General features: G+C 36.1%; 6 protein-coding genes across 47 annotated transcripts in view; 2 read left to right on the top strand and 4 right to left on the bottom strand.

The window, feature by feature from the left end:
* LOC129575348 (peripheral plasma membrane protein CASK) overlaps window positions 1-5,073 on the bottom strand; it is a 31,581-nt gene extending 26,508 nt beyond the window's left edge. For 3 of the 40 annotated variants that reach the window (XM_055458771.1, XM_055458787.1, XM_055458783.1), the window contains exons 1-8: window positions 4,539-4,664; window positions 2,314-2,699; window positions 1,970-2,082; window positions 1,717-1,822; window positions 1,355-1,432; window positions 801-982; window positions 491-666; window positions 72-194 (exon numbers count right to left, since the gene is read on the bottom strand). In XM_055458771.1, the coding sequence (XP_055314746.1) occupies window positions 72-194; window positions 491-666; window positions 801-982; window positions 1,355-1,432; window positions 1,717-1,822; window positions 1,970-2,082; window positions 2,314-2,372 (837 nt within the window). In that variant the 5' untranslated portion in view covers window positions 2,373-2,699; window positions 4,539-4,664. The other 37 variants (XM_055458793.1, XM_055458809.1, XM_055458814.1 and 34 more) reach the window with 37 other exon arrangements.
* A 45-nt stretch (window positions 5,074-5,118) lies between these two features.
* LOC129575350 (nuclear pore complex protein Nup107) lies at window positions 5,119-8,715 on the top strand. Of its 2 annotated transcripts, none has more exons than XM_055458818.1 (5): window positions 5,119-5,348; window positions 5,484-6,294; window positions 6,458-6,604; window positions 6,858-8,079; window positions 8,190-8,715. In XM_055458818.1, the coding sequence occupies exons 2-5, from the start codon at window positions 5,521-5,523 to the stop codon at window positions 8,552-8,554; spliced, it is 2,508 nt and encodes an 835-aa protein (XP_055314793.1). In that variant the 5' UTR covers window positions 5,119-5,348; window positions 5,484-5,520; the 3' UTR covers window positions 8,555-8,715. The 2 variants fall into 2 exon arrangements, with proteins under 2 accessions (XP_055314793.1, XP_055314792.1); XM_055458817.1 differs by having other exon boundaries at window positions 5,131-5,407.
* Window positions 8,716-12,075: 3,360 nt separating this feature from the next.
* On the bottom strand, window positions 12,076-19,219 carry LOC129575346 (N-acylneuraminate-9-phosphatase). Its single transcript, XM_055458767.1, has 3 exons — window positions 19,084-19,219; window positions 13,595-14,077; window positions 12,076-12,636 (listed from the first exon to the last, which is right to left on the bottom strand). Exons 1-3 carry the CDS (start codon window positions 19,204-19,206, stop codon window positions 12,364-12,366), a joined length of 879 nt encoding a protein of 292 aa, XP_055314742.1. The 5' UTR covers window positions 19,207-19,219; the 3' UTR covers window positions 12,076-12,363.
* On the bottom strand, window positions 14,945-19,021 carry LOC129575339 (neurochondrin homolog). 2 transcript variants are annotated; one of them, XM_055458758.1, is made up of 2 exons: window positions 18,325-19,021; window positions 14,945-17,572 (listed from the first exon to the last, which is right to left on the bottom strand). In XM_055458758.1, the coding sequence occupies exon 2, from the start codon at window positions 17,432-17,434 to the stop codon at window positions 15,251-15,253; it is 2,184 nt and encodes a 727-aa protein (XP_055314733.1). In that variant the 5' UTR covers window positions 17,435-17,572; window positions 18,325-19,021; the 3' UTR covers window positions 14,945-15,250. The 2 variants fall into 2 exon arrangements, with proteins under 2 accessions (XP_055314733.1, XP_055314734.1); XM_055458759.1 differs by having other exon boundaries at window positions 18,294-18,744.
* A 589-nt stretch (window positions 19,220-19,808) lies between the features above and the next one.
* On the bottom strand, window positions 19,809-22,258 carry LOC129575342 (WD40 repeat-containing protein SMU1). The gene is made up of 6 exons (XM_055458764.1): window positions 22,057-22,258; window positions 21,922-21,988; window positions 21,194-21,794; window positions 20,336-20,998; window positions 20,108-20,181; window positions 19,809-19,975 (listed from the first exon to the last, which is right to left on the bottom strand). The coding sequence occupies exons 1-6, from the start codon at window positions 22,080-22,082 to the stop codon at window positions 19,877-19,879; spliced, it is 1,530 nt and encodes a 509-aa protein (XP_055314739.1). The 5' UTR covers window positions 22,083-22,258; the 3' UTR covers window positions 19,809-19,876.
* Window positions 22,259-22,294: 36 nt separating this feature from the next.
* On the top strand, window positions 22,295-25,742 carry LOC129575343 (flavin-containing monooxygenase 1-like). Its single transcript, XM_055458765.1, has 7 exons — window positions 22,295-22,310; window positions 22,412-22,707; window positions 22,768-22,957; window positions 23,133-23,529; window positions 24,710-24,873; window positions 25,004-25,147; window positions 25,475-25,742. Exons 2-7 carry the CDS (start codon window positions 22,505-22,507, stop codon window positions 25,649-25,651), a joined length of 1,275 nt encoding a protein of 424 aa, XP_055314740.1. The 5' UTR covers window positions 22,295-22,310; window positions 22,412-22,504; the 3' UTR covers window positions 25,652-25,742.
* The last annotated feature ends 2 nt before the right edge of the window (window positions 25,743-25,744 follow it).

The raw sequence follows: 25,744 nt of genomic DNA, 5'->3' as shown, positions 1-25,744 counted from the left end.
GTGTGTGTGTGTGTGTGTGTGTGTGTGTGTGTGTGTGTGTGTGTGTGGGTAAAAGTGTATGTGAAACTTACTCGCATCCAAGGATGATTTAAAACCTCTTCTATTGTTAACCTATTGTGCAAATTTGGCGCAAGCATTTTTAATATTAAATCTTTGGCATTGGATGATATTGATTTCCATTCAGGCGCTTCCAGCTGAAAAGAGAGAATCAATTTAAAACATTCATTGAAATGATTCTCGATGTTTGGGAAAATGTTCATGTTTCTATCCATAAGCATCGTAAATGCATTCATATGTGTTTGTTTTTTTTTTGCATGAACATTATAGCATGGCAATATGAATTTGGAATCAGTTACGTTTAAAAAGAGAGAGAAAAAAGACCGCTCTAATCAAATTAAAATGACAGCAAGAGAATAGAAGAAGACACACGAAAAAAAAATGGCGAAAACACCATTGAAAGCGGCTTCTGTATGTAAAATGAAAACGTTACCGCAATGCGACCACCACTGATGACCTCTCGTAAGCGTCTACCCGAGCCCAAAAATGGTAATCGCCCCGACAACAGTACGTGTAATAAGACCCCAGCGCCCCATATGTCACATCCTTTTCCATAATATCCTCTGGATATAACTTCGGGTGATTGGTATTGCGGGCAGCCAATGCGACCTTTTAAAATCCGATGAAATGAGTGTTGATCAGTTTGGTTTTGTTTTGTTTTTTTTTTTTTTTTTGCTTTCACAATTCAAATGGAATTGTTTATAGTTCAAAATGCAGTGTATGTGCGCGAGTTCTATATTTACCGTGTGTTTCAACGCCTTCGCGTCCATTTGGAAGTTGAATAGCAACACCGAAACCGCCCAGTTTAACTGGTGCCGAATTATCAATGGTTGCTAGTAAGCAGCATGCGGGCCGTACGTCTCGATGCAGAATGTCATTTTCATGGCAATACCGAAGGGCCTCCAGTATTTGACGCATATAATGGCTGTGAAATATGGAAGAAAAAACAACAAAAATGCAATTATTAAAAGCAAATTTAAAATTCAAATCGAAATTAGAACAACGTAAATGTTTAATGACCGGCTTGGCATAAAAAAGTTATCGTTCGACAAACAAACAAACCGAAAGGAAAAAAATTAATTGAACATGGTCATAACGCAATGCGACTATTAATTTCGTTGAAAAGATGTATTTTATAATGAGTTTGATGTAATAATCTCTTTATATACTTCATAGAGATGGATACATTTTCGGTGGTCGCAATTTGCAATATATGTACATTAATGTGCGTTTTTTCGTTAATTTTTCATTTCAATTATTCTAAAATTGTAGTAACAACAATTTTTGGGATGTTTACCATGCAACCGCTTCACTATAAATGAATCCAGCAACGGCTCTTCTGACCACTTCAAAGCAAATGTCGGATCCCTCCATACTGTAATCATACAAATTTAATAATAAAATAGAATATTCAATCGTGTAATAGAAGAAATTGAGTTGATGTGTGTTTGAAGGGCGCAATCACAAATCAACTCTAAAATTAATTCATCGTTTTAGATGGCGGAACAATATCAAATTACGAACACACACAAGTACATAAAGAGAAATCGAGAGAATTGCATTATGTGAATGAGTGTGAGCGTGGCAAAGAGAGGGACGAGAGACAGAGTGTGTAAACGTAAAAGGTTATGACATTATCAAAAATGTAAATATACTCACTATTCGAAAACCATATATAACATTCCTTCGGAACTGTACGTTTCCAGAAGCTCGACAATGTGTGGATGCTTGAGCATATGACATATCGTTGCTTCCCGTTTCAAATCTATATAAAATTTCGGTTTAATGAATCGAATCAGATTTAGAAGAGAAAAACCACAGACAAATAAAAACCAAAACCAAAATCTAAATCCATTCCTATTCGAATTGAATAGACGAATGAATTGAAACAACAACAAATTTGATAACCAACCAGATGTGCTCAGTCCGGGACTTGCGGTAAATTTGGCAACGTCTACGATTTTCACTGCAAATTGCATTTTTGATTCTCGATGTATGCATCTTCGAACAATTGAAAATGGTCCTCTGCGAGAGAAAATGAAATTGAAAATATGAAATGCGTTTTTTATGTTTGTCAATTTTGCAATAGGGAAATTTGATACACTATTCTATCGCTTTGATTTGTAACGAAACAAAAAAAAAAGATTTGTTACATTCCAATTTGTGAAATATGAGAACGGTAAACATTCGACACGCAAAACCGAATAGCAACAACAATAACAACTAAATTACACCGTAAACCGTATCGATACTCACTTGCCAATCACTTCGTACAGTTCGTAAACATCATCGAAAAGAATGTCGTCGTCAGCCATGGTTTAGGAAGAAATGATTTTTGTGTTTTTGATTTTTGTGCTGCTGTGTGTGAATTTTTTGTTTTGTTTAACAAAAAAGGGGTTGATTTTTTTTTCTATCCTGCGTTTGTTTTTCACTTTTGCGCTACGGAGTGCAGCGCGACTGAAATATCTCTCTGCGTGCGTGTGTGTGATTGTGAATGCGTGTTGATTTTGGGATGATTCGTGTTCCAGGTTTGGTTGATGTGTCTATTGCCTCTTCTTGCGGTTGCTCACAAATCGTCGTCCGGATCGTCAAAAACACCGATTTCCGTTCATTGATGCTCTAATTTCAAGCGAATGATGCGACTGACAGAGCGAAGTAAAGAAAAGTAACCAAATTAAAAGTCGTCGTCAGCATCAGCATCATTACTAAATGAATTTTCCCGCATCGTGGACTCGAGAGAAAGAGTGGAAGGGAGAATGAGAGAGAGAGAGAGAGAGAGAGAGAGAAAGAGTGAGAAAGACGATTCGCTGAGTGTCTGATTAATATGTCAAGTAGAATGAAAAATGTTGACGATTTTCCACTTGAAAATTGAATGGAAAGATTCTTCTTTAAGAGCACATAATAAGGTTATATCGATCAAAGCCAATTAAGGCCGTTCTTCAACGATTGACGTCTTTTTTTTTCTTCTCTCGCCTCTTTCATTTTATCACTCCACGGGCTTGACGTTTTTCGGGGAAAATCCACAAAATGATGCAACGAAAAATAAATGACTCTCTTGCTCAAATCTCGATATTTTTCACTTTTGCTCAACATTTTGTTGTCATATTCGAATTATGATTTTTCAAATGGAATCGCACTATCAAAACAAACTTTTTCACAGTCAATCATCCGAGTGCAAAGTTAATGTGTGTACCGTTTAATCCTTTCCTGATAATGGAAAATGCACTTATCATATTTTGCTCTCTCGCTCTATCTATGTTTTTTTGTTTGTTATTCGATGCGCTTGAAAATGCAATTTATTTTATTATTTAGTCGCATCCGGTCAAGAACATATTTCTGCTTGTTTGCTTCTCAATTTTTTTTCTTCTTCCTTCTGTTTGTTCTTTTATTATTGAAAATGAAATTATCGGCTCGCGATCTATTTACTTTCGTTACTCACTAATAAACATTTCGAATTTTTGTTTTATAGTTTTTGTTTGGAATTCACACGATTTCATTGCGAATCGAAAGAAGATAAGCAGAAGCTGAACGAAAGAAGTAAAAAAATAATAATAAAAAGGTGGGGCAAACTAATGTCCTCTTAGGCTACACACAGAGTGTGTAATGTGAGTGAGAGATGAATTTCCCGGTTAACAAGTATGGAAAAACATGGCCGACACTTTTCACAAACAATTGCAGAAATGTGTGTACGATGAAATCCATTGCATTTAGGAAAATGACTCTCGGTCTCTCGTCGTCGGATGGAAAAACGGCACTTTTGCACACAACACACTCACAGCCACATACAAACACATACACTAACCAATGCAGCAGCAGAAGCAGCAGCAGATTCGCAACACAACATTCGCTGAAGACCGAGAGAGACAGACTTTTTTTCGATTTGTTATTACTATTACAACAAGGGTGTTTTTACTATGAATGGATATTTTGTCGAAATTTCAGGATACACACTGAGTTGATTAGATATTTGGATGTTTACATGGAAAATTCACTCAACATTTTGATTTCACTGCCCTCGCATTTAGCTCGGTTTATCAATATTTATTATTACTTCGACTACTATAAATTTATTGATTTAACTTGTATTCCAGCGATTCCACCAATGATGCACTTAAAATTACCGATCATTATTTTTAATTTTTAATTTTTTCCTCTTTGGCTTAGCTCAATTAAAATTTGCCTCTTATTTTTGTTTTCCCTTTTAAATTTGAAACATACATACACAAATTTCAATGGCATTGAGCAGCAATGAGCGAGAGAAAAAAAATACACAACATTGAAAATGAGTTTGACAACTGTGCAGAGAATCTACTATAGCTACAGCTCAAGAGACAGAAGAAAACAATGTTCTCTTGACATATCTAATGAATGAGAGATAAATAAGTGTTCAAGTCAACAACAGAAGAGAAAAAAAGCGCCCAATGGATGGGCAACGAGTGAGTGTGAGTGTGTGTGTGGAAAATTATTGCACATGCCTATACCTTTTTGTCGAATTTTTTTTTCGTATGTTGAATCACGTGACAGATGTGAAATATATGTATTGCATTTGAGAGGTTCAGTGTCATTTAGTAGTCAAAAACAAATGATGAGATTTGATTTTATTTCGGAAACACCGTGAGCCCAGCAGTCGGTGTATATGTGATAGCACAATTGTTTCTTTTGTTTTACTTCGTTTCAGTTTTGTCGTCGCAGAAGCTGGGCTACATGCATTTTCTTATAAACTTTTTGAGTATTGACCAAGAGCGTAGCAAAAAACAAGATGAACAACAAACAATTTTCCAGGAAAATTCACACAGACACACATTTGAGTGCCTCGCGTCTTTATCGAGGTATCAAACTGGAAGAATTTTGCACAAAAGTCAATAAACGATTAGACGTACTTAACTGAAGCTTTTTGTTGTCATTAACACCGAATATTTTTTTTCGATTTTTTTCTAACAATTCAAATGTGTGTTTCTGTCACAATGGAATTGTATTATTTTTTTCTGATTTAAACAATTCCATTGATAATCGTTTTGAACGAAGAAAAAAAGGAGATTGATTTTAACATTCAATGTCGAAATTCCAGCTGAAATACTCAATTGGAGTTGTGAATACTTGAGTCAATGATGAGTTAAGTACAAGTCAAAAAGCCAGTCAGAGACTTAACCATTTGTCAAACTGTCACTTTTGCGCGGTTTACAAATCGAACGAGCGAACAGTGTTTGACGGCATGTCATTTGTGAACTGTTTGAAATAAATGTACATCTAAAACTAGAGTTACTGGAACATTTCCGAGGGAAAAACCAGTTGTGAGTCGAAGTTTTATTCGAAATTCGTTTGAATTACTTGTCGAATCGGGATTAAACGAGTATTTATCATTGGAAAATTATTCCAAATGTGTTCAATGCAATTTCACTATTTTGTTTATTTGTCCGCTTTTGTAGGTTATGTGTTAGCTGCACAATCGATTTAACAATCAAAATGAATTTGAACCAGTCGATGGATTTCCAGAAATTTAACCGGCGCGATGTCTCGTCAGCCACTCAACACACTTCGTTTGTTATGAATGGTACATTTGATGCATTTGGTCAAGATAAATTCTTTGATAAACCTTTGTCACAAAATTCAACACTGATCGAAAGTTCGGGCTACGCAAAACTGGATCCGACCATTGTCAAACAAAAGACCGATCGTTTGCATGAGTTTTTCTTGGAAATTGCCCAAGGCCGGACAAATGAAGCCGAAATGTTTGACACCGTTCATAATATGATCCAGGCATGCAGTGAAATTTTCGATGATATCATACGAAATGGCGGTTTGACCAGTGATCGACAGTTGTTTGAATGGTTAAATCAAGAGCGAAATACCTGGAAGCTGCTGTATTGTTTATACAAGGATCGGCTGTTGAATCAACAAGCAATGGAAGATGTCAACGATGACGATTTCTGTGTGTACGCCAGCGAAAAGGAAATTATCGAGAAATTGTACAAGGAAAATGGCAATTTACGTGAATATCAGCTGATTGTTGACTGGCTAGAGCAGTGCGAAACGCAACGTCACTTTGATAAATTCGGACATTTCATGGATGAAACGGTTTCATGGGAAAATACATTGCATCAACTGCAGAATATCGATCGGACAGTGTTCAGTGGAAAGAAGAATATCGTCAAGAGTTTGGATCCAGATGCACCACATCGCGAGAAACTGCCATTGCATGATTTGGACGCTGAAGACGAAGAACGCATTTCAAAAGAGGTGAGTTATTGCAGTTCAGAAAATGAAGAACGAAACAAACAAGAAAAACAAACGTTTCGGTGGAAATTTCGACGCATTGATTACAATCAACTTATTTATTTATTTCGCCGCATTGAAATCGCAATTTTATCGCGACATTCATTTCCAATTTGATTCATTTCAGATTCTGTACGAAATTCGACAAGGACACTTAGATGTAGCCGGCAGTCTGTGTGAACGTGTTGGTCAATGGTGGCGCGCAGCAATTTTGGAAGGCTGGCGATTGCATCATGACCCAAATTACAAAGTAGAAAATACATCATTGGAAAAGGTTTTGGTTTTTTTTCATTCAATTTCGATTTTCCAACATTTCTTCCACTCATAGTTCCAACTTCCAAACAAAATTTCATTCGAAAACAGTTCAATATTACAAAGCATATCTTTCGATTCGATGTTTTTCCTTATTTTTTCCGCTTTTTCTCTTACACCCAAAAACCATTTTGATTTCACTGTCTCGAATTGATTTTTTCCACTCAAAATGTTTAACTATATTCAATCTTTTTCCATTTTTCATTCATTTGCAGTACCCAATTGAAGGAAATCCACGTCGTGACCTATGGAAAAAGTTGGCATGGCAAATGGCTGAAAATAATCGTATAAATGAGTACACGCGTGCATATCTGGGTGTATTTTGTGGTCATTTGGATGCATTGAAGGCGATAATGAATACATCATGGTTTGATCTGCTATGGGCATATTTGAAAGTGCAAATTGATATTCGTGTTGAGGCTGAATTGCGTCAGACCAGCCCAAAGAGTTACATTGAAATGCCGAAAAAATACTGGAACAACAAAATGACCATCGAAGAGATATTCAATGAGCTGAGCACACGTGAGAATATCCGTGATGTTGCCGAAGACAAAATGACAATCATTCGAAAGTATTTAATTTTGGACGATGTGCCAGAGCTCATGCGTAATATCAACTGTTGGTTGGATGACTTGAAAAACGATGGTCAAATGCTGCGATTTATAGCGCACATTGTGTTGTTCATGCGACAAATCGATCGACAACACGAACAGCAAGGTGATATTGGAAATAAAGTCATCAAAACATACGTTGAATATCTCATGAAAGAGTCAAACGAACCGGCTCTCGTCGCATTTTACACATCAGCCGTGCCGCCAGATATGCAAATCGATTTGTACGCCCGATTCTTAGAGCAAATTGAACAGATTGATGACCGTAAACTTGCACTCGAAGAGGCGTACAGTAATCGTTTGGACATACACAAAATCGTCAGTCACATGGTACAAAATGTGTGCTTGGCTCAAACATCTGATTCGGCCAAGCAGCTCACCGGCACCGTTTCAACGCTGGATGAGAAGAAAATTTCAGCACTCGAATGGTTGACCTTCCACGCCGACCAATTCAGTGAATTGCTATGGTTTGCAAACGCACTCATCCGCAATTTCTTGGGCGAGAACAAAATCGAAAGCATTCGAAAGATTTTCAAGGTCATTCCGCAAAATGTTGTTCAACGAGTTCAAGAGAACTATGGGTCAAAGGATTACATTCCAGCCAAAGTTGAGTGCAGTATATTCGAGTATGCATGCTATTTGTTGTACGTCGACGCACTCGATTCATACAATGATTGGCTGCGACAATATCACAGTAAATCAAAAGAGCCCGAAACACTGAATCCAAACGCACCATTCACCGAACGGATGGCCAACGAACACAAGAAACAAGCATATTTAAATGAAATTGAATGCTGGAGAATCAATCTTTTGGAACGCACAGCAGGTGAGTTTGATGAATTGATTTCAACCGTTTGAAAACTATTGAATGCTCTACAAAAAGAGAAAAAAATGAGATCAACTCGTTTCTAATTCCGATTCTCTTTTTTGTTTCAGCCACACAATCATCGATAAAGAAAGCACTATTTCCGTCGGAGAAAGGATTCCTCATCGATCCAGACACAATAAATCCCATTTTAGACGAGGACAAAGTTCCGCTCAAAAATCGCTTCGAGCAATTGGAAGGAATTCGTAAGCTGTGTATACCACAATTGGTTCTGTTGCTACACAATATCCTGCATTCATCGGGCGACTACAAGAGTGCCATTCAAATTGTTGATGATTTGGTGTCGGAGAATTGCCAATTGTACACCGTATACTCAAAACATCAACTGACTGAAATTATTGGGAAAATTGCCGAATCAACACTGGCCGCTCTCAACTCCAAATTGGATCCGTGGGGATACAACACAGCACTTTGAAATCCGGATTTATAGAGATTTAGAAATTCGTGTGTGATTCAATTCAATCGTTGTCAATTATGTATTCTCATTTGCATTCGCTGTTAAGTGTCCGAGAAACAAAACAAAAATAATACCCAAGACCATTTGATAAATAAAAACCAATCGATTTTTCATTCGTATGACCTGTTATTTTATTTCAAAATCGGCTTTTTGGTATTAAAAAGATGTCTCGTTGTGTTTTTTGCATTTTTACACTATTTTGCTCTACACCAAACTCAACTAGAAATCGTGTCTCGCCCTTAGAGTTTAATAGCACCAAGACTTGACCGGCACACAAAGCGACGAATTAGAAAATGACCGATTACCGGAGACAGACAAACAGGAAGGCAGACAGAAAAGCATTCAATAAATAATTATCAGTCTCGAATCGAGACTCTCGATGAAAAAGACAAGATTAAAGTACAAGGACATTAGCAATATCATCACTTTCTTGTTAACATTGACAGACTCATACCATTTTTTTTTAATGAGAATTTCCATTTCAAGCCTAGGTTAAAGCCTCTCTTCTAAATATGGAATAGTAATTATGCCTTCATCTGAACTAATGTGTCTACCAAAATGAAATATAATGCTTTAGAGCGACCAAGTTCAAGTTAGTTGGAATGCATCTTTGGAGATATACACATCGATTTACGACGATTCACGCACGCATTTTGAATAAAATTAGAAATTCAGTTCGATTAATTCAGGGTTACCATGAGAATAAGTGTTATTCCAACAGTTCTGTTTACATACCTGTGTTCAAAGTTTCAACCATCAGTACAATCTCTAAGTGTAGCTTACGATGAAGCCTACTTGCGTGAAGCTGAAAAATGGACATCACTCAGTTACAAAAATTTCCAAAGTTCAAATCAAACACTGTTCTTTTGTCCCTCATTGATTAAACCCACGGAAGAAGGATTAAGAAAATCGATAGAAGCTCTAATAGACAGACCAATAGAAATGCCGAAGGATTGGGTACGCTTGTGGCGGGATAGAGATTGTAAATCTTTTTATGAATGTGATTTGAAGAAAAAGGCCGATCTGAATCGCTTATATGATATATTCCATTCATTTATTCGAGATTGCGAATGCGAACGAACATTTCAAGAAGAGATGCGAGGATTAAAATTCGATCATAATTTTCAGAAGATATCATATGGTGGAGGATGGCTACCGTTCAGTTTCTCTATAATCGCGAAAAAATGTTACTCGATAGATTACCCGATCATCAAATGTAAAAAATACCAATTCTTCTTTGAGCCGAAAAGACTTTTTTTTGAATTTCCAATCGGACGCGGAACGAAGGGCATTCGATGTGTGGAATACGAATTGGATACAACCAAGCCGAAAATATATCAATTATTTGACTCACCATTTTATTTTAATGAACTTGATTGGAGTGAATTGAGAGAAATTGAAAAAATACGAATGAAACTAATCATTCAATCGTTATATCATAACACTACAAATATAGACGCAGACAAACAGAACAATGATAAAATCAATATTCCCCACGAAGAACTTCCTTCCAATTGATTTGTTTATGTATTGTATTCTTTGATTTAATCCAGATGATAACAATGAAAATAACGAAATAACAATATTTACTAATGTTCTTCTATTTGTATTATGATCTAAATAAAATAAATTCAAAACAAAAAATAATTATAAGTTCATTTCATTTTCCACTGCTACTGATCTCACTGTTGATATTCTTGAATCTTCGAGGAAACGAGATGATCGATTCATTTTCCATTTGAATAGTCGTGCTGTTACATTTGTTTATATTTCATTGATGACAGATTGACCAATTGATAATGAGACGATATGTGAATGATGACAATTCAATTCGTTCAACTGTGTCACTGAGATTAGAAATGGGAATACGAATCTTGCCACCTGCTCTCGTTTGTTAAAACTGTTGAAATTTTCATAAGCAGAAGCAGGAGTTGAGACGCTATTCTATTCAAATTCTAGCTTAAGGTTTAATCCTAGATAATTTGATAGAATCTACTCGATTCAGAGCAAACGATAGAATCCTTTTTGGTAACAGTTGTGATGGTAGGAGTCTGGGGTCATGAATCTGGGGAACGGAAGCTAAAAAATAAAACTACATGCATGACTTTTGTAGAGGCAACAGTTCAAGAAATAAAGGCATAACAACAGAAGTTTTCTTTCTTTTCTTTTTTTCTTTTTCTTTTAAATTTCTTTCATTTCTTTTTTAAATTAGAAAAAAAGGTATTCTCTACATGACTTTAAAATCTGCATTATTTCCATAAGTACTGGCTAATACTGAGAAGAACGGTACGAATAAACAGTTTTCAAATTTTAAAACAGGAGAATGATTGAGAGAATAACAAAATCGTTTTGTCTGAAAAAATCAATTTAGGATGAGGGAATGGTCCATCTCACTGGTCAGTTGGGCCATTTAATCATCAACATTTAACCAAAAGATATTGAAGAAGTAAATAAATTAAAATGCTCTTTTATTCTCATGGCTAATCTTCCTCCGAACGATCAAAAAATTATCACTACCACTCAACAAAATCGGAAAAATATTTTCAAATCGCACCAAAGCATATGAAGGTCAAAGCCAACGATGTTTCCTTGAATTAGAACTAAAGCATTAGAGTTTGTACTTTCCTCTTGGACGAACTACAATCGGGTGTAGAATTTATTAATGTCGGTTTTCGAATAGATGATAGGCGTCACTACTATGCACTACTAATATCAATTGCATCGCTGTCATTTTTATATGTGTCATTAGTTCAAAGTGCAAACAAAATTCTTGTTCTTTTTTTGTAGCTTTGATCATGTCAAACGTGCCAACAAAAGAGAATTGACGAGAAGTTCTAATTATTGGGTGTATGCATTAGTTTTAAAGAATTTCCACTGCAGATGGCGTAACTTGTACTATAACGCATCGGGCCATACTGTAACTATATTCACGTGAAAGCCACATCATTTGACATTAGTTTTCAGTAGGTGTTATTTTACCAAAGCGTAAACATAATAATTTTTTTCACTTATAATCATGTCAAAATACGTGCCGAAAAAACAGCATTTGCGGGAAGTTTTACTTTTCTTCTATAGTTCGAAGAAAACTGCTGCTGAAAGTCATCGTTTGCTTTTGGAAACTTATGGTAGCTCTTATGCTCCATCGTCTAGTACATGTGAGTACTGGTTTCGACGCTTCCGAATTGGAAATTTTGACGTGGAAGACAAAGAACGTTCTGGTCAGCCGAAGAAGTTCGAAGATGAAGAATTGAAGGAATTACTGGATCAAGATTCGAGCCAAACGCAACAAGAACTTGCGAACGCATTGAATGTCACACAAGAAACAGTTTCGAAACGTTTACATGCCATGGGAATGATTCGGAAACAAGGACATTGGGTGCCGAACGACAAAGAAAACAAGAAGTAACCTACCGGCTTTTTTTCCCTCTTGAGTCATATCTGTAAACTAATCGTTTTCTACTGAAATATAAAATACTCACTGAATTGCATGTTTTTTTTACTTTATTTCAAAAATTGTTGTGTTTTTTTTTTTAAATAAAAAGATCCTCCTCTACGTGAGTCTCATTTATACATTATTCCGCACTACTTGGCCAATAATTAAAAAAAAAGAAAAATAAACAAATAAAAATATATATTCTACAAACAAAATATGATTTGTTTAAATATTTGTAAAAGAAAAGTTAACAAAGGAAAAAAATTGTAAAAAAGAAAGATAAAATTCACATGTTTACTGTTGTGAGCGAGTAGAAAAAAATATCCATGGATATTTAGCTTCCATCTGAGCTGTTGCTGTTTCCATTATCCAAATCCAGGTCGGGTATGCGTAGCAATTGATGAGTGCTGCGTTTATTTGTGCCACTGTTCCGTCGCGTCCGTGTCACCGCACTATCTCTATGACAAATGGTGCTTATTGGTAAAATATTCAATAAGTCTTTCAAATCAAAGATAGTAAAATCGGGTTTAATTTGTGAGTTGGGGTTTGTTGTATCACGATTCAATGGCATCCAAACCGAGCAACCTATTCTCGCTACATTTGCTCCCTGTATGTTTTGTGGGATATTCAGTTATAAGGAAATGGCAATTTGTTAGCAAAAACGATTTTTTTCTTTTCAAACAAAAAAAAAGATACTAAAAAAGAGACAGGGGGATTGGTTTCTTTTTTTGTTGGTGTTGTTTTCATTTAAATTTACTTTTTTTCTTTTGGAAATTCTCAATATTATTCGTTTAAAAAAAATTCTGAGACGATCGAGTCCGCATTGAGTTGCAATGCTTCGTGATCGAATTTGATTTTTTTTTTTTGGTTTCGAGATAATATAGCACATATTTTAAATACCGAAAAAAAAGATTTTTCAAACAATTCGATATCGGTTCAATAATTTTGAGTGAGTTTGAGATTTCAAGTTTAAAAGTTTGAGACAAAAAAAAGCTCAATAATAATAATGAAAATAAATTAATAGAAACTGAGAAAAGAAAAAGAGACTGGTAACTGTTTCTTTTGTTGCTATTAAGACCAGAGAAAAAAAAATTGTTGCAATTGTAATAGAAGATAGAAAGCATTGTTTTAAAATAAATTGTTCTTTTTTCTTCCAGTTTTTCAATTTTCAAAAAAAAAATCAACATCGATTGATTGAAGTTAAATCGTAAAAGAAAGAAAAACTTGGAAAAATAACAAAAATGAAAAAAAAAAGTTTTAAATCTAAACCAAATTTTATAAGAGAATTAACGTATTTTTACCCATAAAATGGATCCAGATTAAGTTTCCAACAATTTTTGCTGGCGCGAGGGATTATTTCTATTTTATATGTATGCATATGTTTTTTTCAGTTCTTCTTTTGCTTTTTTTTACTTATTTTGAAATGCACTTTTTTTGTAACTTGCACTGTACTGTTTTTTTCGTGTTTTTCTTTTCAATTGTGTGAACATTTCATTTGGCTTTATTTTTTATGTGTTCATTTTCAAAATCAAATACCTACCTGTAAATCTACACGTTTAACCTACCTGAATGTCTGTTTCTAATTTATCGCCGATCATAACACATTGGCTGGGCTGAACGCCCATGTGATTGCATGCCGCATAGAAAATTTCTGCCATGGGTTTTTCCCATGGTAAATCGCCGGACACTAAAATGCAGTCGAATAAGTTAGTTAAGTGTAAGCGATTAATCTTTTCCCATTGGGCATTTGATGGGCCATTCGTTATGATCGCCAAGTGGTAGCAGCTGCGCAATGATTGCAATAGCCCAATTGTATCGGGTTTTAATTCAAGGTACTTGTAACGCAATTCCAACCATTTCTGATAAATATCTTGCGTGAGATAATTGTATTTGTGTGACAATGCCTGGCTCCATAAATGCTGCCTCCACACGTCCAACGATACATCGGTGTTGTCCGGACATTGGCGAAAATTGTGCAAATACGATGATGTTATCTCAGTGGCTGTTTCATTCGGTACATTATATTTGGTTTGCAATATGCTGGACAGCTATTCAATTTGAAGAAAAGGGAGAGAGAGAGATGGAGAGAGGGAAAACGAAAAGGACATCAATATAAATTTATTCTGGAACAAGTAGAATTTATATCACAGACACAATATTAAATTTCCTTTAGAAAGGAATAAATTGTTTTCGAATGGGATTAAATTGCTTGTTGTGTCTCTCGTGAAAGGGATGAACGAGACATCAACATAATTTGTTTACTGAATCCACTAAGAGCATTGGAAAATCGTCTTGCCACTTTAATCTTCCGTATCCTACATTTTATTATTTATTATCTCATTTTCAAAAATGTGCTAGATCACACATGAAATTGTGTACGTAAAGCTCAAGGTTTCGAAGCGACGACGACGACAACTTGGAAATTCTCCAACGAATAAATTCAGTTCACACTGAATCGCCACCATATTAAACGCGAGCGACTGTAATCGAAATAGCCAAAAAGCGGTGCCAGTTCTTCATTAAGGCGTTCCGTTTCTCTTGCTCTCTATCTATCTGAGTGCTCCGTGAGCGAGATGTATTTTTAGATGTTGTGTATTAAATTGTAAAATGAAACACATTCGAATACGAAAATTAAGAATCGTGTATTTTTAGAAAGAAGGCTCATGATTTGAGTGGCTCATGATTTGAACGTCGTCACGTTCAACGAATGAGCTCACAAACATTTTTCGTCGTCTTTGTTGAAAGATTATGATAGAGTTCGCGTCACCCCATAATGGCCAGTACGACAATATTTACAAATTTCCAAAAGCCTGTGTACAGGCATGTGTTTGTCTCAGTCATAACAAAATAGGTCACATCGCCATAAATAAACAGTGCCTAGAAATGAGAGAATGGCGAATAAAACACAAATTGAATTTCGATGATTTTCTCCAATATTTTTTGGCATTTTCTTTTATTTTATTCATTTTTTTGTGTATTTTCTTTTTAAATTATAAAAAAAAACAACTATTAGGCTTGAATTCAATAAAAAAAACACGAAATCACTATAAAATAATTTTGTTTTTTTCTCATTTGAAAATTGACTGATTTATGTTCTTTTGACAGATTTATTTGGATTTATCTTAAATTAAATGATTCTTTGTATGTTTGTTGGTTGAGAAAAGAAAAACAAAATGATGAGGTACAAGATGAAATTGTGGGCAACCGGTGTGGTTGGAACTTTATTCGCCAAACAATTTCTTGCCCAATTCCATCAAGCGATGATTTCGGCAAACACGCAATGCATCGGCCTTCTTCAGCACTTGTACGACCGTCTTGTTTGCCTCGACCAGCTGGCACAAAAAGTCTTCGTAGGCTGATTTCACATTGGCTGGCAATGTGCCAATTTTAACTTTTTTCAATGTTTCGATAATTCCTTCGGCCCATCCACTTTCAATGGCAAAGTCCGAGATCCATGGGATCACCGACAAAATACCGCTCATCGTTTGCATGCCCAAGAACCAGAGTTCGGTAATTTCGGACCAATGCTCTTTGTATGCCATTGACAGAACCAATGCGGTTGGATCGTTGGATTCGTCAACAATGTATGCATCCCAAAGGAAACGGATCGTCGCTTGAATATAACGACAAATTGTGAAATCGTTCTTTTTCACCCGTTTCGCCTGTTGTTTCAACAGCAGCAAACCCAAAATGGCCAAATGGCCATGCATCACCAAATTGTCGGGAACATCTTTCAGAAGTGGTAAATTTTCGAATATAAACTCTTGCAGTTTATGGAAAGTTTCGCTGTCTTCAACGATTTTCGGCTCAAGCACCGCTAAATTCATGAGAATATTACATAGGCTAACGATGGCTGCGCGCGCATCTTTCATATCTTCCAATTGTTCGGCCGTTGGAATTGGATCCGGTTCGTTCATACGCTTCAAACGTTCGGCACGCGGAATTGGTGGGCGTTTGTAGTGTGCAATCGAAAAGTAGAACTGCAACGATTCATAAAATACTTCGTCTTGTTTCTGTTGGAATAGAATTTTACGTGCTTTTTCTTCGACGGCCAAATGGCAAAGAGCGGGCATCATTACGCGAAGCACATCGGCTGGACGTTCACCGCTTTGTTTTTCTTCACGGTATTTCTTCACTTCGTAGAATGTACTGTTTGCCAATTTCAATATGAATGGCAACAATGAATAGATGGCCGGTCGCATTGCGGATGTTTCCAGTGCCAACCAGGCGGACAGTACACGTACCATGGCACAGGCAAATGCGCGATCTTTTCCAGCCAATGAATCCTTGGTCTTGTCTTTATCCAATTTACTGAGTACGGATAAAACGGCATTAAATGCACCCTTCAACCCAGTGTAGACCGATTGCTTTTCCTTTTGATCCAAATCCAGCTGATCGGTTGCCATATAGTTGACGGATATTTCCAAGATGATGAAGCAAGCAGTGATGAGATCCGCTTGAGCCGTTGCCGCTTTGAAACTTTTCTCGTCCATTTGCATGCGCACCTCAATGGCAGCCAATTGAAGTAACAGCAAGAAGAATTTCTTTGGATCGTCAACATCGTTCAATGTCCATTCAACACCCAATACATCAATGGCTTGACCGGCCAATTTTAACGCTGGTTCACGTTGATTTTTGCCCAATTTCGATTTCAAAATATCGCTCAATCCTTTGAACAAACTCTCTGGCCAAATTTCTTCCGACAAATTTTTCAGCACAATTTCACGGCGACAGTTTAACAGGAGCGATGCTAAAATATTGCACAAATCGAATTTACGTTCGGTGTGATCGGTTTCGAAATCCAAGCCAATTCGTTGAATCAATGCATTGAATGGTTTCGGGTCCTCGGGCCATACGGCCGGCCCGAATTTATTCGCCAACGTAACAATTAAATTGAGAGCCTCGTCCGTTTGGAAACTTTGATTGGAGTAAACGGCCGAGAATGTGGCAATAGCACCGACATCAATCAAAGCTTTTTGCCCTTGTTCATTGCTAGCGATACATTGCAAGCAGCTGTATGCTTCACTCACAAGTATCAAACTTTCGTCATTCTCTTCGTCATCGGCCGATTTAATAATCTCCAAAAATAGTGGGATATTGGCCAATGTGTCTTTGTGCGTGGCAATTTCTTCCTCTTGTAAAAATGCCGATAAAATGGTGAGCGCTACACTTTTGTACACGGCCGGTGGACAGTCGTCCGGAACTTTGTCACTTTTCAATAATTTCTTCAAGAATGGATAGCCGATTGCCTCGAACAGCGCCTTTTTTGATGCACTGTTACAATCCTTTCCCTTCACCAATTTCGTCACCATGAACAATGCGGCAAACTTTTGCGTATCATCTTTGGCATCCTTTAGGCATTCAATGCATTTTTTAACCGTGTCCGAAACTCCTTCTTTCGACATTTTTCCCTCTCTTTTTATAAATTTCTCTCTTTCCCTGATTCTAATTGGCTTTTTCTCTTTTTTTGGTTTGGATTTTGTTTTTCTCAACTAAATTCACGCAAAAAATCGTCGAATTCTCTCACAATTCACCAATGAATTCTAAAATAAAAGGATCAAATAAACAAAAACAAAAAAAATAGTTGTGTTGTGTTGATTTGGCGAATTTGATCGTTCTAATTGAAGATCGAGTGTATAGATGCGATTGATTGCTGATGTGGTGAGTGTACACAAAATATCGTTCACTCAACTATTTTCATTGAGTATAAAATCGTGACTAAAATATCTCAACTGTGAACTTCCGAAGCGAAAGTAGCAGGCAGCAGCAGTAGCAGTAGACACACTGAAATTTTTCTATTTCGATCCCAATCCGAGATGGAATATTTACGTCGAACTTTGCTATTGCCTTCGCGTGCCGTATCTACATGATACATACATTTTCATTTCGTTTTTTTCGTTTCAACGCGAATTTTTCTTCCTATTTCGTTCTCCTCTCTCATACACTCAATCTAAGCTGTCTTAATTGAGTTTTGTTTCTTTTTTCTTCTGTTTTTTGTTCATGTGTCGGCTTTCTTCTTTCAAGAAGAAAATTTTCTCGCGAAGCTCGAACGCGTTCTAGAGAACGGGAGACTGCTTGCAATAAACATTTTAAAATTAGACATTCACTCGTGTGAATCTAAATCTGGATATGATGATTTCAGTGTGAAACTCTGCTGAACTGCTCTTTCACTTGGCTCCAGTGGCATAGCCGAAACGATATTCTATGCATGCTCACACAACACACAGGCCATATGAAGAAAAAAACAACAACAACAACACATACACTCGTTCGCAATCAAATTTAGAATTGTTACCCTCAAAATCGGTTTCAAATTCATCGGATTTAGAATTTGTTTGTTTCGTCGTTCGTGAATGAAAACTCAAAATAAAAACAAAAACAATCTTCGTTTGACCGTCGATCGTCTACATAATTTCACGTTGTTTTGTGTTCAAACGTTTCGCTCGGGTTTGACAGAACATTTTCTGAGGTTATGTATTCATTCCATTGAAGTTTTTTTTTCTTCCTCCAATACTATTCATCTGCCAAAAGTACACGAGCACACGCGATGAGTAGAAAAGATTCAATGCTTTGAATGTCAAGGTCAATAGTGTCAACAATAGAATATTATTGATCGTTCGGAAAATTTTCAGTGATTTTTTCGTTCACCAATCAATTCCAATGCATTTCAGATTTGGACGCACATCTTATTTCTCATCGTTTTTTTTCATTTCACCCAAACAATTTGTATGCACATAAGAAGCACAGCGCTTTTTATAGAAGTGAGCTGTGTCACTAAGTTTTTTTTTAAATTAAACCCCGTACTTAGTCATGATTTTGTGATAGAACAAAACATAAACTTGACAACATTTCATTGAAACGACGTAATATATCCGCCACGGTACAACCAAGGCCATGCGGAAGTCGAGAATAAACAATATCTTGCAAATGCAAATTTACACACAGAAACACTCACCACTCATGTGACACTTTGTTGATATTAAATTCTCTCACGATACTTAAACAAAGGAAATAAAATGAATGGATTTTTTGTTTTGGGATTTTTCCCTCTCACCTTATTGCAGGTCTTCAAATCAGCCTTTCGAGTTGCAATTAGTGTATTGTCCAAATCGAAAATTATTGTAGAAAAACGTTTTGTAAATTGACTTAAAACATTTGCGACGGTATTCTTTTCCATAATTTGTTTCTTCTTCTCAATTTGATTTGTTTTTCGCGAATGATATACAATAGATTTAATATTTGTGTGTTGATTTTTTTTGTTTTTGGCTCACAATAGAAAGATTCGTTGTTCACGTCAATAGAAGGAACAACCAAATTTTGTACGAAAAAAAAGATATATATAATCAAACAAAAGAAATTATAATAATAAACAGTTATGCTTAAATAGGTACAATGTTGTCTGTTTGAGCGGTGTAGCGTAATTTATTAGTTTTATATATATATATATATATATCTCTGGGTTTCAGCAAATGGTTCATGTAAAGAGAGTGGTAATTTCTTTGTACTTTTTGTTAGACTGATTAAATGTGACGTTCGTGTGTGGAAACGTCAATAACGGTGCATGTAATTCAATACACATTGTTAATGTGTATATGTACTGAATGAATGATTTGTATGTATTTGTCACTACTGTATGTGTGAAATATGGAGGCGCTGCAAACGTTTCTCTGTCGTTCATGCAGCTACTCCACCTCCAAATGTTAACATACAACAAACGAATACTCTTTTAACTCCATACACGAAAAAAAAAACCAAAATTGAAAATACATTTCGAACATCTTTTGTCGGGAATTGGTTTGTTTGTTTTTAATGAGTGTTGCAAATAAAATTTAAACTATGTCGTATTTTTATGGTTTCCAAATTTTCAGCAAACCATCTTCGCTGTAGGTAGCCAATAAATTTTGATGCGGATGATGTGTTAAACCGATTACATCTTTCTCGTGCACCTATGAAAATTGGATTTATCCATTAAATGATGGCAAACGTTGTGTGTGTCTTTTAAATTAAATGTTTGGAATTGGATCCGGTTATTGGCTTATTCCAATGAATCGCATTTATTCAATGAAAAAAAAACTTACGTTAAGTGTGCGCTCCAATTTGCATGATGATACAGAAAAACAATACAACACCATATCTTCACCAGCACAATAAACTGCAATTAAAATTTGAAATTAATATGAATGAAAAAAATATATGATTGAATGACTTATTTTCGATATGAAATCATGACTCCAAACAAAATCATATGAAAAAGTCGGAACCATACCATAAGAAAGTATCAAATTGAAAGAAAAAAAATGTCTTACTGAATTCGCCTCTTGGTGATAATGTTGCACAGATGAATGCGCCGCCTTCGCGTTTTCCCGATGAAAATGATTTGACAATTTGGCCTTGCATATTCATGATGACCACCGTATTGGATCGATTGCATACGATGAAATGTTCGGGATTCTTTGGCAATAGCAACACCGTATTAACTGCCAACTCATTTCCGAGCAGTTTAAATGTGGCCGTACATTCCGTGGTTTTAACTGACCAGACCTTTACGGTACCATCTGACGAACCACTTATGATGCTATGACCATCGACCGTGAAACACACTTCGTTCACGAATGATGTGTGTCCTTTGAACTCTTTTAACATTTTACCGGATTTAAGGCCGTGCAAGCGAATTGTATGATCGAATGAGGCCGATAGGACTTGGCCGTTGTCACGGCTGAATTGTAATGCGGTCACTCCTTTTATATGCGCTTTATCGAAACGGCGCAAACATTGGCCGGTCAGAATGCGCCATACTTTGATTTGACCCTCTTGTGAACCGGTCGCCAACATTTCACTGTCTCTCGAAAATGTCATCGATAGCACGGCATGCTCCATCATCATGAAATTATCGGTTGCTTGATACTTAAGATCTTTTCGAATTTTGCCAGTCGTAAAATTCCACACCTCAATGAAACCATCGACGCTACCTACGTATTCAGAATGTAAAAAAAATGGAAAATGATGAATTTCATTCTATCGAAAGGATTGGATTGATAGTAGATTTTGGATGCGATCAACTTTAAAATCACCACCGGTCACAGCTGATTACTAAGCTGGCAAGGGCACGCTCGTTAAATAGTTACAAAAAAGAAACTATGCCTGACGATTATATTTCGACCAACCTGTAACCAAGTATTGTCCATCGGGCGAGAAGAGAGCACATTCGGTGTGTGATTTCTGTCCGAATTTGATTTGTCTAGCCAATTGTGTGGGGTACATTTCTTCTTCTTGATCTTTAATGGCCGCTTTGCCACGGAACAAATCGATTTGTGTGCCGGGTGGCAAAAGTCCTTGGTGCTGTTGCCATTTCAATGCTTGTCCAAGCAGTGCTAGTAAACGAGATGATGGCACCACTGACACTTCACCGCTTAACTCTTGTGCGATAGCTGCACGACGTTTTTCTTTGCTGCTACCATTTGGGTAGGCTTCACGTGGATCAAAATAGGCTCGCTGCAACATATTTTCCATATGAATATATCGTTCAGCTTCATGTTGTTTTAGCATAATCATTGGATCAGTTTGTCGCAACAATGATCGTGCCGCTCCCAGTTCACGCAGTTCAATGAGCTCCAACACAATTTGCTCATACAGATTGATCAATTTCTTATCGGGCAATTTAAGCGATTGAATTGTTTTCAGCACCGTATCCCAGTGTCCATTGTGGATATCAGATATAAAACCTTCAACACTGTCAACTGTGTTTAGTGAAACGCCCGTCTCTTCCTGCCAAGAAAAAACCAATACATTTTATTAGTTAGCTGAACGCCGTCACTTTGACACAAGACTCGAATGAAAAATCATTCACGATTTCTGAACAATTCGGGCCAATGAAAATTCTCAACGAAATTACCTGTAATGTTTGAAGAGTTTTGTTCAAATTGGACTCCTTCAAATATTGTTGTATCAATCGAACAACACTGCAAATAAATTAAAATAGGTTAGAGTTTGCGTTAAGGTATTGCACCTGAGAATGAACAAAACCTACTCGGCTGATTCGATTTCGATAGACATGACGGCGGATGTGGTTTTAATTCAAGTCCTGAATTATTGTCGTATTGAATTATGTGTTTAAAAAAGGGAAATATTCTCCGGAAAAACCAGATTGTTATGTTCTGCTGTTCTTGTCGTCGTTTTGTTTACCACACATATAGTTTGATTCCACCGTAATATGTCAAGCGGTTCGACTGTGAACGGCATCTTGAGGTTAACAAATGAACGATAGTCGGTAACACAGTTGATGTAAAGGAAAATCAATTCGCTATCTTATCGCATAATTGTAAACACAATTATAACTTATAGCACTACAATTTTGTTACATTATTGCTGAATGATATATCTAGATGTGATGCTGAGCTTACACGCTTAGATTTAGTTGTGTGTATTCTGTGGTTCGTGCTATAGCACATGTACTGAATGAAAACAGAACTAAGGAAATGTTGGGAACAATTAAAACAATCGCTATAATCGGTGCCGGTCCAAGTGGTTTGTGTTGTGTGAAAAATGCACTAGAGTATGGCTTTGAGGTAACGGTTTATGAACAAAATTCACAAGTCGGCGGTTTATGGATTTACACCGATCAAATTGGAAACTATGAATATGGGCTTCCCATTCATAGCAGCATGTATAAAGGAGTTGTGTAAGTTAAATGGACATAATAATGATTTAACTGACAATAATTATTTTGGCTTTCATTCAGCACAAATATTCCCGTCGAATCAATGGGATTTTTCAACTATCCATTTCCAAAGAAAGAAAAATCATTTGTTTCACACGAAGAGGTGCTTAAATTTTATCAATCGTATGCTAATCAATACAATTTAAATCGTGTCATCAAATTCCGATGTCATGTGGTCAACGTAAAACCGACACCAAATAACCGTTGGGAAGTGAGTCTCTTTGTTTTGAATTTTTTTTTTAATTGTTGAATGAAATATTTCTCATTTCCTTGTTAGAAGATTTTTTTTCTTTGGAAATTAATCACTTGTGTTCATAAATCAACGCATTATTAAATAGCATATTCATATTTATTTCTTGTTTCGTTGTTAAAATATAAATCATGAGGTTTTAAGTAGAGATCTACGTCGAAATACTTACGAAATCCGAGTGTTTGATGCAATTTTTGTGTGCAATGGCCACTATAATGCACCGTACATTCCGAACTTTGAAGGAATCGATGAATTTCGCGGTAATAAAGCACATAGTCATGATTATCGACGACCCGAAAAATACCAGGATGAAACAGTTTTGATAATTGGCTGTGGACCATCGGGACGGGATATTCTACACGAAGTCGCACCCAAAGCGAAGAAAGTGTTTTTCAGTCATCATCGCAATTTGGCTGGTTATAATATGCCATCAAATGTTACACAGGCAGGAGATGTCAAATGTTTCAAAGAGAATTCCGTTCAATTTGAAGATGATGCCGAGGAACAAATATCTTGCATCCTTTTTTGCACAGGTGAATGGAATTGGTTTTTGTTTCTACAAATGTGAACATATTTGCTGATTTATTAAGAGTATTCATTTTTCACATTTACCATTGACTTGTGGAAATTCTGGATAATTTGGTAACACCAGAGGTCGCACCGGGACTTTTTCGGGCAAAAATTTTTTTTTTTCCCAGAATTTGATGAAACTTTGGATCTATATGTTTCAGGCCAAAAGGAACGAAAAAAACAATTCGGGACTCGATTTCGGGCCGACCGAGCCCGAATTTTTTTTTTGTTCCTTTTGGTCTGAAACATATACAGTCATGGACAAAATTGAGCGTACGCCTATAAATTTGTGTTTTATTTTTTCCAGTAACTTTTCATCTCAAATGTAATATATCAATGGGAAGTACATGAAAAATGAATAACATTGGCAATTTTGAACATCAAAATTGGCCGGCCAATAGGCGGCTTATGGCCCTCGGTAAAAACGGCCAAAAATTCAAGCCGTTCCCCCAGCCGTTCGATTTAAAAAGTTTAAATGCAGTTTCGAAGGCCTTCAGGAGCAGATACTTTTAAACGCTGAAAACTTTCTGATTGGTTTCAATTTGGCCAAGTTATGGCCGTTGGAAAAATGGCCGATTTTTTTCGAAAAATTAAACCAAGCGTTTGATCGCGAAATGTCATATGTCGTTGGAAAGCCCATTTAATGAAGATAATTTTAATAGTATAAAACATAGAAATCGGTTACAATTTAACCAAGTTATAGGCGTACGAAAATTTTCGTCAAAATTTTTTTGGGTTTTCCAACGGCCATAACTTGCCCAAATTGAAGCCGATCCGAAAGTTTTCAGCGTTTAAAAGTATCTGCTCCTGAAGGCCTTCAAAACTGCATTTAAACTTTTCAAATCGAACGGCTGGAGAAAAAGTTGAATTTTTGGCCATTTTTACCGAGAGCCATAAGCCGCCTATTGGCCGGCCAATTTAGATGTTCAAAATTGCCAATATTATTGATTTTTTATGTACTTCCCATTGATATATTACATTTGAGATGAAAAGTTACTGGAAAAAATAAAACACAAAATTTATAGGCGTACGCTCAATTTTGTCCATGACTGTAGATCCGAATTTTCATCAAATTCTGAGGAAAAAAAATTTTTGCCCGAGATAGTCCCGTTGCGACCTCTGTTTGGTATGAGTTCGTTTCAGGGTACACATTTTCGTTTCCATTTCTATCGGTGGACTGTGGTCTATCATTGCAAGACATGTTTCTGTCGTGGCCTTTGTATAAGCACTTAATCAACATAAATAAACCCACGATGGCCATTGTCGGATTGCAAATCTGCGCGTATTCTTATATGTACGACTTGCAGGTATGAAAATTGGGGAAAAATAGCTGTCGTTGAAATTTTAATTCATAGAATTTGATCGAAAAAGTTGAATTTAAATGAGTTAAAGTTTTTTAATTTTCTTCTTCAACCATTTTTCCTTCAAAATTTCCAGGCTCGGCTGTGTTTGAAATTTTGGAATGGTGATATTCAACTACCGACGAAGAAACAAATGTTAGAAGAATTTCGTATTGAAAAAGAGCGACGTGTCGAAAAGGGCAATGACATTCGGCAATCTCATTTGCTCGGTGTAGATCAAGTGAGTTTTGTTCGACCAATGGAATAATTATTTTTAAAATAATATTCAATGATACACATGAAACAGTCTAGCAAAAGCAAAGCGAATATTGGTTTACTTCGTATGATGATTACAAAATTATTATTTTAATTCATGAAAATGGCAAAATTATCATTAAAGTGCATTTCAATATATTAAGATTGATATATGGAATCAATGGGAGGATTATCTCAGATGACGCATTTGAATTGCAATCATTTATTGTGGCCTCATTTTATTCATTTCTTTTTTTCTTCTGTCTGATTTGATACGTAATACGATATTCACGCAATTTGTTCATAATTCCAGGCAAAATATTTGCAAGACTTGAGTAATATCGGCCAAATGATAAAAATACCAAATGTTTTGCTGAAGATTTACGATGATTGCAATGAATTGCGCACTCAATACCCAAACACATACCGGGAATATAACTACACAATTATAGATGATGAAACTTTTGAACGGAAACACATTCCAAGCTGAAATACCAACAAAGGCAAAGCGATTTTTTTATATGAATAGTCAAAAATTTAAATAAAAAAAAATCATTTTTTTATCAATTGATAACGTATTAAT

This window comes from Sitodiplosis mosellana, unplaced genomic scaffold, assembly GCF_009176505.1.
Source record: "Sitodiplosis mosellana isolate CC-2019 unplaced genomic scaffold, AAFC_SMos_1.0 Smas_scaffold_6166, whole genome shotgun sequence".
Taxonomy (NCBI): Eukaryota; Metazoa; Arthropoda; class Insecta; order Diptera; family Cecidomyiidae; genus Sitodiplosis; species Sitodiplosis mosellana.
This window is presented reverse-complemented; position numbering and strand designations above follow the sequence as displayed.

What these genes read in the sequence shown, in the direction of transcription:
- LOC129575350 (XM_055458818.1), top strand. Translation starts at nt 5,521, where the DNA reads ATGAATTTGAACCAGTCGATGGATTTCCAGAAATTTAACCGGCGCGAT. An exon ending in AAGAACGCATTTCAAAAGAG is followed by an intron (nt 6,295 to 6,457) that starts GTGAGTTATTGC and finishes GATTCATTTCAG; the next exon opens with ATTCTGTACGAAATTCGACA. An exon ending in TCTTTTGGAACGCACAGCAG is followed by an intron (nt 8,080 to 8,189) that starts GTGAGTTTGATG and finishes TTTTTGTTTCAG; the next exon opens with CCACACAATCATCGATAAAG.
- LOC129575339 (XM_055458758.1), bottom strand. Translation starts at nt 17,434, where the DNA reads ATGTCGAAAGAAGGAGTTTCGGACACGGTTAAAAAATGCATTGAATGC.
- LOC129575346 (XM_055458767.1), bottom strand. Translation starts at nt 19,206, where the DNA reads ATGGAAAAGAATACCGTCGCAAATGTTTTAAGTCAATTTACAAAACGT. An exon ending in ATTTGAAGACCTGCAATAAG is followed by an intron (nt 14,078 to 19,083) that starts GTGAGAGGGAAA and finishes CAAATTGAATAG; the next exon opens with CTGTCCAGCATATTGCAAAC. An exon ending in AATTAGAAACAGACATTCAG is followed by an intron (nt 12,637 to 13,594) that starts GTAGGTTAAACG and finishes CAAAACATACAG; the next exon opens with GGAGCAAATGTAGCGAGAAT.
- LOC129575342 (XM_055458764.1), bottom strand. Translation starts at nt 22,082, where the DNA reads ATGTCTATCGAAATCGAATCAGCCGA. An exon ending in ATCACCAAGAGGCGAATTCA is followed by an intron (nt 20,182 to 20,335) that starts GTAAGACATTTT and finishes TTTTAATTGCAG; the next exon opens with TTTATTGTGCTGGTGAAGAT. An exon ending in AATTGGAGCGCACACTTAAC is followed by an intron (nt 19,976 to 20,107) that starts GTAAGTTTTTTT and finishes CAATTTTCATAG; the next exon opens with GTGCACGAGAAAGATGTAAT.
- LOC129575343 (XM_055458765.1), top strand. Translation starts at nt 22,505, where the DNA reads ATGTTGGGAACAATTAAAACAATCGCTATAATCGGTGCCGGTCCAAGT. An exon ending in CACCAAATAACCGTTGGGAA is followed by an intron (nt 22,958 to 23,132) that starts GTGAGTCTCTTT and finishes ATAAATCATGAG; the next exon opens with GTTTTAAGTAGAGATCTACG. An exon ending in TTGCATCCTTTTTTGCACAG is followed by an intron (nt 23,530 to 24,709) that starts GTGAATGGAATT and finishes AGTTCGTTTCAG; the next exon opens with GGTACACATTTTCGTTTCCA.